The sequence below is a fragment of the Oenanthe melanoleuca genome, chromosome 1 (assembly GCF_029582105.1).
Source record: "Oenanthe melanoleuca isolate GR-GAL-2019-014 chromosome 1, OMel1.0, whole genome shotgun sequence".
Taxonomy (NCBI): Eukaryota; Metazoa; Chordata; class Aves; order Passeriformes; family Muscicapidae; genus Oenanthe; species Oenanthe melanoleuca.
The window spans coordinates 24,641,031-24,653,656 of record NC_079333.1 but is presented as its reverse complement, the minus strand read 5'-3'; the positions used below and the strand labels follow the sequence as shown (position 1 = coordinate 24,653,656).

The 12,626-nt window shown below is 38.6% G+C and overlaps 1 protein-coding gene across 2 annotated transcripts in view; it reads left to right on the top strand.

Moving 5' to 3' along the window:
• Nucleotides 1–12,626, top strand: part of GSK3B (glycogen synthase kinase 3 beta) — a 146,207-nt gene that overhangs the window by 108,065 nt on the left and 25,516 nt on the right. For both annotated transcript variants that reach the window (XM_056494430.1, XM_056494422.1), the window contains exon 8: nucleotides 7,565–7,660. In XM_056494430.1, coding sequence (XP_056350405.1) covers nucleotides 7,565–7,660 — 96 coding nt within the window. The remainder of the gene's footprint in view (nucleotides 1–7,564; nucleotides 7,661–12,626) is intronic.

The following is a 12,626-nucleotide window of genomic DNA, read 5'->3' as shown; positions in this document are numbered from 1 at the left end:
GGAACTGTGTGTCTGAAACTTAGGGGCAGGGAAAATGCTGTATTTTAAACTTCCAAAAATGAGCTGTAGTAAGAAAATACCACACATTTGGAAATATGTCAGATTTTCATCCTTTATATTTGATTGATTCCACTGCAGGAAGAGGTCAGCTTAGAAATTTTATTGCTGGTTCTTATCAATTCAAGATGTTTGAGTCACAGTCACACTTGAGGTGTTTTTTTGAGCCAAGATAAACTTTTCAGTTTTCTCTTCAATTGCTTATTCAGCTGTGATTATTCAGAGTTTATTTCACAACATAGCAAGTGAATGCTACACCTGGCTGTGAAGTTTTTTGCATTAGACTGGATAATGACTTCAAAATGCCATCACATTAAATTAGTTCTCCTTTCTCATGCAGTTCTTGCTGACATCTCCTCTTTAGCTGTGTTCATGATGACATATCAGTTGGCACAACATGTCTTTCCTGCGGGCTGTATGTTCAACATTCTCAGTCCCTTGCCTGGATCACAAGCATTTTTGGCTTTTGACAGATTTTGGTGCACTTTAAACAGTCTTCACGTAGTTTCATTTCAAGCAGTCTTGCAAGATCTTCTCCATATAGTTGCACCTGGAGTTTCTCCAGACCTACTGCATATTTGCATACTGCTCTGAAAAACTGTGCCCGTCTAGAACCACAGCATTATGTTCAATTGCATCAGGAGTCCTCTTAATTTTTTCCTCTTGTTCCTATTTCTTTAAATATGGTCTTTCCACATGTTCTCAGTCTGGCTGGGAAATAGAGAACTTTGACCACTTACCTCTGACAAAATGATATTTGATAGAGGAGAATACTGTCTTGGAGCTCCATCTGAAGAAATAATTTTAACCCCAGTATACTTGTCTTAAATACTTATGCTATTGCAGGAGAGAAATAATGTGCTGTGCTTTTTCCAAATTTTGATCTTGAATGGTGACTCTTACTTCTTATTTTTAGCTCCTGCTTGCTGTTCCAAATGTTAGGTTGTCCCATCGCTGGGAATATCTTAAATAGGTAACCGAATATACTCGTTAAAATTCATACCCCTACTGGCTTTCAAGTGACATCTCCTTCAGAAATGTGCTCAGTTTCTGAAACAGTCACAGTGGTGGCGGTGTGGATTTCATCAGTGATACTGTAAAGAAATTACATACAAGTAAACACTTCTCCTCAGAGCAGTCATGAAGCTTTGTACCTGATGGATTCTTCCAGCAGCCCAGGAGGGTTGCAGTTGCCACTTCACTGTTGAAAGTCCACTGTGCAAGTGGGACCCTGCTGAATACAGTTTGAAAGAAGGAGCACCTAGGCCACAAGAGTGATTTTTCTTTGAGATGCAGTCAGGACAGATTCCTTCATCAATCTCCAATCTTCTGTGCACATTTTGCAGTGCAGCAGTGGTGGCTGCAGGACTTCCATGCTTGCTCCCTGTGAAAACTTTAGAGTGTGTTGGCCTCACAAGCTCTACAGCGTCCCAGAACTGTCAAAGTAAAACTGGCTGGCATATGCTTTCCAAACTAAAATGTCTTCAAGTACAGTTCCTGCAGACAGTAATTACTCTTTATCCCTCTTGTAGGAAGTCAATCTCAGAAAGGTAAGGGGTTTGTTTCTAAGATAATAATCTTCTCAAAGTTTATGCTTAGTACCTTCCCATTACTCCCCTCAAAAGCAGAAAAAAAAGATCTCTCAAAGGAACGAAGCAGCAATAATTGTCTGAGCTGCCCTGGGACATGGGGAGGACAGCGTCAGCCAAACTGTCTGATGTTTTCTTTACCAGAAATATTTTTTCTGTATGCTACTATTTGGAGTATGAGATGAATCAACTAACTTGTGAAAACTGCAGGAAAGAAGCAGGGGTTATGGGATAGGGGATAGTGTTTGCTTTGAGTATTTTGTTTGTTGCTGCACTGTGATTATTCCTTGCACCAAAACTGGCATTTCATGGTAGTTTAAGAGAAATAATAAAATCCTCTTCTCATAGTTCCTGGGTAAGGGGGAGCAAGGGCGAAAAATGTATGAAAAAGCAAGTTCAATAGTATCAGGAGTCCTATTCATGTGTAACTTTTTGGGCTCTTGACAGTTTTACTGGGCGTAATGCTAAGTAAAGACTGCAATTACAATATATGGCTCATGCTCAAATGTCAAGGTACTATTTTGGGCTCAGTTTCTGAAATAAAATAAATGCAGTCAGAGTAGTTAATGAGTAGAGACAAGCCTTCTCTTCTGGGGGAGTAAGCCATAGGAAAGCGTTTCGTTTTATTGGATGTGGTCCTGTGCTGACTACCTGCCTGCATCTGACATGGGCTTTCATTTGGGTTCTGTTCTCAGGCCTAAGGGAGGTCTCCTGGCACTTTTTTTGCTGATGTCCCCCCATATCACAACTTGGCTGTTCTTGTGCCTCACTTAATTCATCACTTCCAGTGCTTGCAGGCAGGCAGTATAAAAAGTTGATGGGCAATTATATTCGTGTCAGTGGTGACAATGGGTTTCTTCCTATTCCTAATGTATAGCTCCTTTCGTGTTATGAATGGAAAAAAATCTTTATTTCGTAGACTTTCATTGTTTGACAAGAAAGAGTTTTTGAAAGAAGTGTGTATAAAGTGGGTAAGTTTATTTTACTTTCTACCACAGACCTCTTGAAGTATTGTCTCAAGCTGTGTTAGCTGCTTGAGATGCTATACTGTGAATTTTTAAAATAACTATTGGCACAACTTTCTGAAGAGGTGCAGTCATGTTTGTAGGAGTATTAATTATACCATCTGGCAAGCCATAAACATAAAGCTTTTAGGAATGCATTTCCTCATAAACTTGCACAGTTTTTCCAGGGAAGACCACTATAGCACTGTAACCATGCCTTTCTAGAGGTTTCTGATTTAAATTATCGCATTCTCCCCTCTCTAGTTCAGTTACTACCAGCTGGAGCTTCTAAACCCTTGGTTCTAACCAAGCTCCCTATGCTTCTAACTGATTACATTTTGGCAAACATTCAGCAGTAACAGTAGTTGTCATATAGGGCCTTTATTCTACTGGGATTTTTTTAAACTCTTACAGTTTGCTTTTCCTCTGCTGTTGCAATAGTGAGTGTTTGGTCATAAATGACTCAGCGCAGCTTTGCATAGTGAAACAGGTGTGGGCAGCAGCTGTCTTGGTGCTGAGGTGTAACTGAAGTGTCTTTTGGAGCTGAATAATCCATTATTTTCTCCTATAAAAGTCAATTGTAAGAACATAAACTGAAAATCTTTATTTAAGTTCAGGGCTTATTCCAGGTTCATAAATCCCCTCTTCTTGTTTGGTAAGGATGACATTCTTGTGAGCCTTTCTTTCTCATAGATTTTCTTTAACTGCAGGAGATATATACCATTACTCTACTTTCACGAACCATGTTCATGGAATAAATAAAAATATTTTGGGGAGATTCATTCATTGCAGATTGATGTCAAGGGAAAACTTGACGGAATATACTGTGAAACCTGTTGTGTTCAATTTTTATCCTAGGAGAATCAGTCTGCTTCTCAGGAAGTGTATTCTTTAGTTAATCTTAGTAGATAATGCTTATTTATTTTTTATTTAAGAGATGATGATGACAATCAGTAGTGAAGAGCAAAACTAATTGACCTGGCATCTTCACTTGCAGGAAGATGCTTTGTAGTCTCACATAGATCTCCCCTTCATTTGTTTGAAAGTTAAGTCTTCATTCTAGTTACAGTTGATTCCATCAAACAATAGTATTTTTACTTGGTTCTCTTTTTGTTTTTTCAAGTGTTAAATAGAAAAAAAAACCCCACAACATTTTCATTGATAAAATCATTTAACATAAGACTCTCCAGGAAGTGGAATAGTATGTGCCAATCTGCATTGACCTGAATAATTCAGTATTTGATCCTGTATTTCTTAAAAGCTCTCTGACATTTGCAAGATCAATGGGGATCTTACCAGTGTACAGAGTATGTGATGGGAAGGTTCAAAAAGGGAGCTGGCCTCTTTTCTTTAGCATCCCGTGACAGGACAAGAGGAATGGGCGCAAACTAAAATTCATGAAATTCAATCTGAACATAAATCAGTTTTTGCTGTGAGGATGGTCAAACACTAGAACAGCTTACCCAGGGAGGTTGTAGTCTCTGTCCATAGGGATACTGAAAACCTGTCTGGATGTGGTCTTGGGCGACTGACTTTCGACAGTGCTGCTTGTGCAGGAGGTTTGGACCAGATGACCTCCAGAGATCTCTCCCAGTCTCTACCATTCTCTGATTCTGTGAAAGCTCTCCAAGGAACATCTGCTCCGTAGTATTTTCAGAGTTGATACTGCAAGAGCAGCTGTTTCATGGAGTAATTCTGCCAAAAATGAGCACAGTAATTCATGCTTCTTTCTCAAAAGAAAATTTTGACCAATTTTTGCAGCAGCTTAAGTGATTGCTGTTACCTGGGTTACTTGAAGGTATTCCTAATAGACTGAAAATTTGGTATGAATCAGTGAGGTACAATTTCAAATCATGTAGCAAACAGAAATGTTAGGGGATGAGGAGAGATACACTACAGGACCTCTTCAAAATATGTCAAGTACTGGTAGAGTTTTACAGTTTTTCACTTTGTTCATCCCACTGTTCTAATTTGTAACTTGAATTTGGCACAGTCTTTAAAACTTCTATTCTTCCTTCCAAGCTACTTCTTTTCAGTTTTTGCTTGGATGTTGGGGTGTGTTGTTTTGTGGTTGCTTTTTTTTTTCCCCTTTAATCCGCTTTCAGTACAAATTGGAATCTTAATCTGGTTTTACAGTCTCAAGAGAACTAAGTAAATATAAATACACTGTGTAGCTACTAGTATTCACTTTTCCTTTTGTACAGTTATTTCATGTGCCAAAGGCTGCTATGTATTTGAAAGGTCAGACAATCCTTTCTTTCAGCTACCATGATCACTTTTCAGTACTTTCTTTTCTAAGTATTCATGAAACCTTAAGTGCTGTTGCTTCGATGTCTGTGCTTGAGTTCAGGAGTTGCCCTCTCCCATCATCTGGAGTTGCAGCTGTGCTTTTAGTGAAATATATGAATAGACATTGTGGGGTTTTCCATGAAATTGACCTTGCTTATGTAGTCTGAGCTCTCTGATGTTATAGGTGATCTTTAAATATACTTGTACTGTGTAGGCTCCTGTTCTTAGAAGCCTTAGCAACCAAGACAGGTTGATATATTTGGGCCATATTAAAAATAAATCCACTTACTGCTTCTTAGAAAAGCTATTGAAGGAATCTTTTGAGGAGAAAAAGGGTGAAGAAGTAAACATGCTTTTTTAAAAGTATTGTTTATACTAGGGAGAACTGAATACTTAGCTTTTAGAAAAGATGAGAGAGCAATAGAAGGTGCCATCATTTTTCAGAAAGTTAATTTAAGTAATTGAAAAAACTTCCAAGGTTTTAAAAATTACTTTTATCCTGAATTGGTATGAAAATAATATTTAGGGTGTGAAATCCCCTCATCTTTTAGAACTGGAAAGGTTTGAGAGTGATGGTCATCAAAGCTTTGAGGGCAGCACCGTGCTGGCAGGGCTGGCAGCTGGGTGGCTGATGCTCTGGTGGGTGCCAGACAGAAAACCATCAGGGAAAGGGCACATTTTCCTTTCAATTATTTTTTCCTTTGAAAGCTGAGCAAAATATATGGAATCTGCAAAAATTCTCTTTATCTCCTAAGCAAAAACAGACACACATGAAAAAAATCTGCTGGCATTTCTGAGAGTAACCCTTGGCTTTTAGAATTAGGTGGGTTTTAAATCCTCATGAGCGATGTGATCTACAGTGCATTATTATTCATTTTCTGCAATTTGTTGGTCAAATTTGTTAGCTGAGAAGCAACTGTCTGAACAAGTTGCAGAGTTTTTCCCTCTGCTGCTGCTCTTTATTTAAAAGGTTGCTTTGAGGGTAGGATTTTTTGTGTTATGCAACTCTTATTTTAAATAGCAAAGAGGTACCAAGTTTTGTTCATTATATCTGGTGATAGTTTCTCTGTCCCACAGATTACTCAAACAGGTGTTACCTTACTCATTTACCTCCTTACCTGACTTTCTGGAGTGTATTTTTGTAATTTCCATTCTTCTAAACAGAATGAAAATGTACACAGATACCAGAATTTGTAACCCGATATTTCTTAATCAAGCAGCAAGGTAGAGCGCCAGCATCATGTGATCGTTTGTTGCCTGATGGTAACAGTACAGTCTGATGAGATGAGGTGATACCATCGCACTAAGCTGTGTGGAGGGATTTGTCTTGTGGCCAAAATAGTGCCACTACTATAGTGCCATACTATAGATGAGCCTGAGCCCAGCATAGAGGAGCAGCTCCTGCCTTCTGCCATCTCCCCTTCTCTTGGCATAGCAAAATGGTGCCTAGAACTGGGTGCAAGCAGAAAACAATGGGGTTTCTTGAACATACTTTGCAATTTTTATATGTAGCTAGAAGACAATGGCTCTCATACGTGGTGATAACTGAAAAGAAAGCACTAATGCCATATTGTCAGGCTTATTCTCTCAAAGGATTTCTGAAATCCTTTCAAAATGTACCTGCCCTTACAAAGAGATGTGCAATTGTTTGTTATCTCTCATACAACTAATTTGCATCCATAAATAACATTGCACTGATTCTGGGAATGAGAAATACAGCTTGATGAAGGTAAACCAGAGGTGGTATCCCTTTTAGATACTTCCAAGTTAGATTTAAACTTAAATCTGTCCTCTATGTGGAAGTACTGAGATGAGGAAGCACCACCCAAACCTACATGTTGTTTTGTTTTTTTTTTTGTGAGAAGAGCAGGAGACACTCAGCAGTAACTGGCAGATCTTTTAAGCTTGTCAGAGGACTGCTGTTTGTGACTTGGAAAATACAGTCTGTGCTACTTGTCTGATCCTTAGTCAACCATATGCAGTGAACTGCAATCCTGAATGTGTTTGGTAATACTGTTTGATATAAACCTAATTAAAGTGAACTCTCTACCCCACCAAAATATCACTAAATTTGAGAGAGGTGCTTTAATTTTGTGAGAAAACTCTGTAAGATAATTAATTTTTTACACTGGGCTTGAAGCATGAACTGAATTGCTAGCAAGAGACCTCTGATGTTGGAGCAAGAGCCACAAAGGTGATTAAGGCACTGGAGCATCTGTCATGAGGAGAGATTGCAAGAGCTGGCACTGTTCACCTGAACCAGAGAAGACTTGGTGGGGGGTGAGGGGGTCTTATCAGAGTGTATAGAAGCCTTGTGGTGTGAGGGAATGAAGAAACAGCCATGCTTTTCTTAGTGTTGCCCACTGACTGGGCAAGTGGCAGCAGCAAGAGTGCAACACATTTTTCCTCTGCACAGTGATCAAAGACTGGAGAAGGGTCCCCAGAGAGAAGACTTCCCTCTCGTGGGTCCAAAAGTTTTATTGTTTTGCTCTCAGCACTATATTAACTTACTAGTTACATAGATTGACTTCTGTTATTTCTCAATGTCTGATAGGTTGTACTTCAGTCTTAATTCCATATGAAGCATATCCAAACAATTTGCCTTTTTCTTTCCATCTTGTATAGGTTCTGGGAACGCCTACAAGGGAGCAAATTAGAGAAATGAATCCAAACTATACTGAATTCAAATTTCCTCAGATTAAGGCACATCCATGGACTAAGGTGAGTCTATATGATCTGAATAGTAAAGATATGGGCTGAAAGTAAAGTTGTTCAGTTTGTTCAGTGATTTGGTGACTTATTGGTTTAAACTGGGTGCTTTTAACTAAGCTAGGGACCTGCGAGCTTTTGATACAGCTGAGGAGAAGAAGATATTGTAGCAGTACACTGTAATATCTGCTGGTCTGGGGGTTGCCTGTAAGAGGGTTGTTTTTTGATGTGATTTTTGATAATGGTGTGTGTATGTGTGTTAGTAGCAGATTGCAATATTCTACATACTGTCATGCTATCAGCTGATATGCACAAAGATCACATAGAAATGACAAAATGTTCCAGTATGTATGTGGCACTTTTTAGTGCTGTAAAATATGTGATGAGGGCTGACAGTCACTTTCTTAAATGCTTCTCTCATAGATAATATTCTGTTTGTACTTCTGTAGGTGCTGTTGAGTGGAGATTTTTTTTTTCTTGGAGTTGCTTCTTAAGATCTCTTGTTATCTAGCTTTCATAGGTAGACACCAATGCAGTATGCACAAGACAATATTACAACCTCCATGACCAAAGAGGAAGCTGCTAGCAATAAAACAGATACATTGCTGCACAATTAAATTGTCTTCCACATATCAAGCAATGATGAATATTTGACTTGGGACAGAGCAACAGTCATTTAGTCAGCCTCTTGGGTGTGGAATAAGTTAAATATTGAATCTCAAACAATTGAAGCCTGGGTAGTTAACATTTCCTCTTACTGCTTGAGAAATATCTGTTATTGTCGCAGTGTATTTCCATCCTATCTCAGCACTCAGGTTTCCTTCTGCTAAGAAAGTAGTATCTGTGTATGGAGGGGTTGTATGCCTAGATGAGCACATGTTCAGGGCAGATTCTTTTGGACCAAATACTCTATGGCATTTTTCATTAGGTCACAATTAGTGTTGGAGAGTTGTGCTCCCAGCATAGCTTCTCATTCTCTCAAGTCATTCTGCACACAGCTCTTCCTGATGTCAGCTGGGTGTAGTATAGCATTTAAACTAATTATTACAATTGGGTTACATGAGACTTCATTTATGAGATCTGTACTTATTATAAAAATGCTAAATCTAAAAAAAATTATTGCCAGCACAATGCTAGTAATGTTGCCTATCTTCTTATCTTCTTGGTGTATTGCTTCTCAAGATCCTTTTCTTTCAACGTTTTGAGCATGTTGAGCCACAATAGATTTAAGTAGTAATATTGCATAGAATTGGTTCTTCTTACCCAGTTGTATTGATACAACATCTGATGACATGTCAGTTGGCACAGGCAATTCTCTCAGAGCTTCTCTGTCTTAGAATTGAATAGTGATAAAAATCTCTTCAGAGCTTTTAATAAACAGGAGTGACTGAAGAAGTGAAAGTGATAATGTTGTCGGTTGTGGTTTTTTGTTACAACTATGTGTGTAACAAGACTGCTACAGCTAGTTGCCAGCAGAACTTGAACTTGCAGCTTCAGAAGCACAAATCTTTGCCATCTAAACTGAAGAATTACAGAAGATGACAATAGATAGGAGGTGGTTATTTTTGTTGAGTGGTTATGAACAGAGGACTCAGCAGACAGAAGGATTTTTTGTATGCATGAAAAACTTCTAGGCAGCTGCTTTTAGCATGTTTGAAAGAGAACTACTGAGAATATAGTCACTCCTTGCTGTAAGCTCTTAGACGCAAGAGCACTCTCCTTGTTTTGACCTGTTTTATCAAAGTTGGGTTTGTAGGCCCTGCTGGAGTTTGTTTCTTGAGGTCAAGGTGCCCAGTGCATATTTCTATGCAGTGTGGAACTGGTTGTTTCCAGGCCAGTAGTCTATACACAAGTAAGGTCTTGTTTTCAGGGAACTTCCTTGCTCTGCAAAAGTGTGCATAGATGGTAATTAAAGAATTTTCTTTGGAAGCTGTAGTATCTATAGGTTGCATCTGAAATTCTGTGGTGCTGACTTGCATTGGATATATCTGGTTCTGGTTTGCTCTTTTAGGCATTTCTGGGAGGCACAGATATGTTACTTTCCTACTCAGTATTGCTGTGATGATGTGTAATTGCTACACTTGCTGTTAGCTACCTGTGAAGAATGGTGACTGGTGTTGTAATGCGATGTAATATATTCTGGATTTTTTAAAGAGACAGAAATTGTTGTAACTCTGAAGACAGACAAATCTATGAAGGAACATTGTTTTCTGAACATCAATTTTGGACTACAATTGGAATTTTGAGCACAAGTTTTATGGATGTTTGAAGCCTAACTTCATAGATGTATCTTAGGCTTTTCAGTAGAAATTAATTGGTATTATCCTAATAAAGTATTGATAACTTCCTTCTTAAATTATGAGAAGTCTAACACTCTAAAAAGAATTTTTCTATGCTGCAGCACTAGTATGCAACAATGTTTGCACTGCAAACAGTTCTCAGACTGATTTTTCAATTTATCAACAATTTGAGATTGTATTAAATTTGTAACTTAAGAGTTGGAATTTCCTATTATAAAACTTAGAGGCTTCTCTCTCATCTCCCATACAGTTTTGTGTTCGACAAGCATGTGTGTGTTTTTATACTAGTTTACATGCATGAGGCACCTGATGATGGAAGTTCAACATTTCCCTGGCTAGTGAAAGAAAAGAGAATCTGAACTTTTCAGGAATCTCTCGAACCATTCTTCAGAAGCAGGGCTTCCCTCTTCTTTTCCTCTGCCACCTATCCCTACAACCCCAGCCTCAACAGGAGGAATCCAGGACATTTTGGTGCTTCGGCAGCGGGGGTTCTTTTCAGAATACCAGTGTGTTTAGTAACTGAAATATTACTTTCATCAAAACCTCCCTCTATTTTCGCTTCATATAGAGTATTTTATGTTCATGGAGGTACATCCTACAGCTTGTCTGCCTTGGTCTGTGAAGTAAGTAGCATCCTGTTACAAGAGAAGCAGTGTTTTTCAGGGGTGTGAATATGGCTGACTTAAAAGAGTTAAAAAATAATAGGAGGGCTTTTAAACACAGTCATGTCTTCAGGTATATCTTGGGCTGGAAAACCAGTCCATTTTTTCCAGTGATGTCAGCTCATAAAATCAAAGCTACTACCATTTCTGGAGATTTGCTGCTGTTGTTCTTACTGGGTCATATCTTTGCTTCTGTGTCTTTCAGCCACCTCAACTCCTTGAGCCTTCTTCTTTCTCAGAAGTGCAGTCTAATCTTTGCTACTAATCTTTAGACTTGTTTCTGTTCTTCTGCCTAAGCTTCATCTATGCAATACAACCATATAAAATCCAGAATCAGGTGCAAGACTGTAAATCACAAGGCTGTTAAGTTGAACTTTGGTGATTTACAGAGAATCTTTTGGAAGGGAGCAGGGACAGTGGGACAGCCAACAAAAGGTCTAAAGGCATTTTTCATAAGCTTGTGATAGATGGGTATTGCTTACTGTGGCCCAATTACAGCTGCTCTTTATTCTGGCATTACTCAAATGCTACCTTCAGGTCTCACATCCTTGGAGTAATGAAACACAAAGGCAGTGCTGTGATAACTTCCAGAAATATATAAAATGTCCAACTGTGACAGTGTGCCTTTCTTCTTTCTTCTAGCTAGTAAAGGATCTCATTAAGATTGTAGTAAATGTAATAGAATTATGTAGTTTAAGCTCTTTCTCTGTGGGGAAAATTAATCTCTTGGATGTTTTTTCTCTTCCCCACCCAAGGATACTGCCACATGTTGGCCACTATAATATCAGGATAATGAAAGATGTATTGTTCTGCCATATGCATACATAAGTTGTAACAGCAAAGGTAGTTTTCTTTACTTAGTCGTAACCTCTGCCTTGTCTCCATTGTATAGACATGGAAACAGTTTCTACTGCAGGCAGCTCTTAAAAATGGACAGTGAGTCTCTTCAGTGTGCTGTTGTTTGGTTGCCTTTGTTTCTTCTGTTCTGAAAGTACTTGCAAGATTTTTCAAACATGCATGCATTTTTTGAATATACTTTTGGTGAGATAAATTTGAGTGTACTCAAGACTATGGCTTTATTCACCATCCCCAAATCTATACTTAGCTGGCGCCTGAATAATAATTTCCAAGTCAGTATTCAGTTGGAGAAAGACAGGAGTCATTTGCCTGGCAGTGGAAGAGACAGGGAGAAAAACTGTTATGTTTAGATTAGTTTTGAGCATCTCTGCCGCTCTGTTGTGCGCTCTTGTGAATGAATACAAGAGGACTTTTCTTTGCATTGCTTTGCCTTCACAATAAACTTGAGGGAGATTTGGGAAGGATCCCTCCCAACTTTGTAAGTGCTTCCTTTTTGTTTGAAGGGCTTTTTCATTATTTGCACTGTTCAGGGTGGTTTTTTGTCCATGTCTTTAAGCTAAATGGTTATAAGCATAGGAAAATAGTGTCTAAGATGAGACTTCAGACTCCAGCTCATCCCTTCTGGCACTTTTTCAAAACTATTGGCCAGTTTTTGCTGCAGCTGAAGTTGTGCAGAAACAGGGTTGTCCTGAAGAGTAGCTTTGGCTATTGACTTTAGAATTCGTATTTCCGCCTATATTATGAAGTAATTTCTGCTAATACTATAAAATACTTGCCTAATATTTAAGTCTTAATATGCTCTTGTGTCCATGTGTGTTCCATATGAATGTTTTTCCATACAAACACTTCACCTTGAATGTTGAATAATTCTGTGCTTGTAGCAAACAATCCTGTTGTCTTCCCCCCCACTCTGGGACTGGGAGGTAGAGCCTGGTCTTTCTCATAAACATTTTTCCACCCTACAGAACTAGTTTCATCAGGTTTTGACTGGGTTCATCCTGTCCTGTTCCTGCTCTCCTTGCTGTTGTCTAGTTTTAAAGCAGATTGTTACGCTTGTAGTGCTTCCAAAGTGACTGCTCATACTGTAGATTCAAGGAAGAATACAAAACAGTAAAATTGATAGCTCATTTTGTCACTTCTAATTATAACTGATGACAA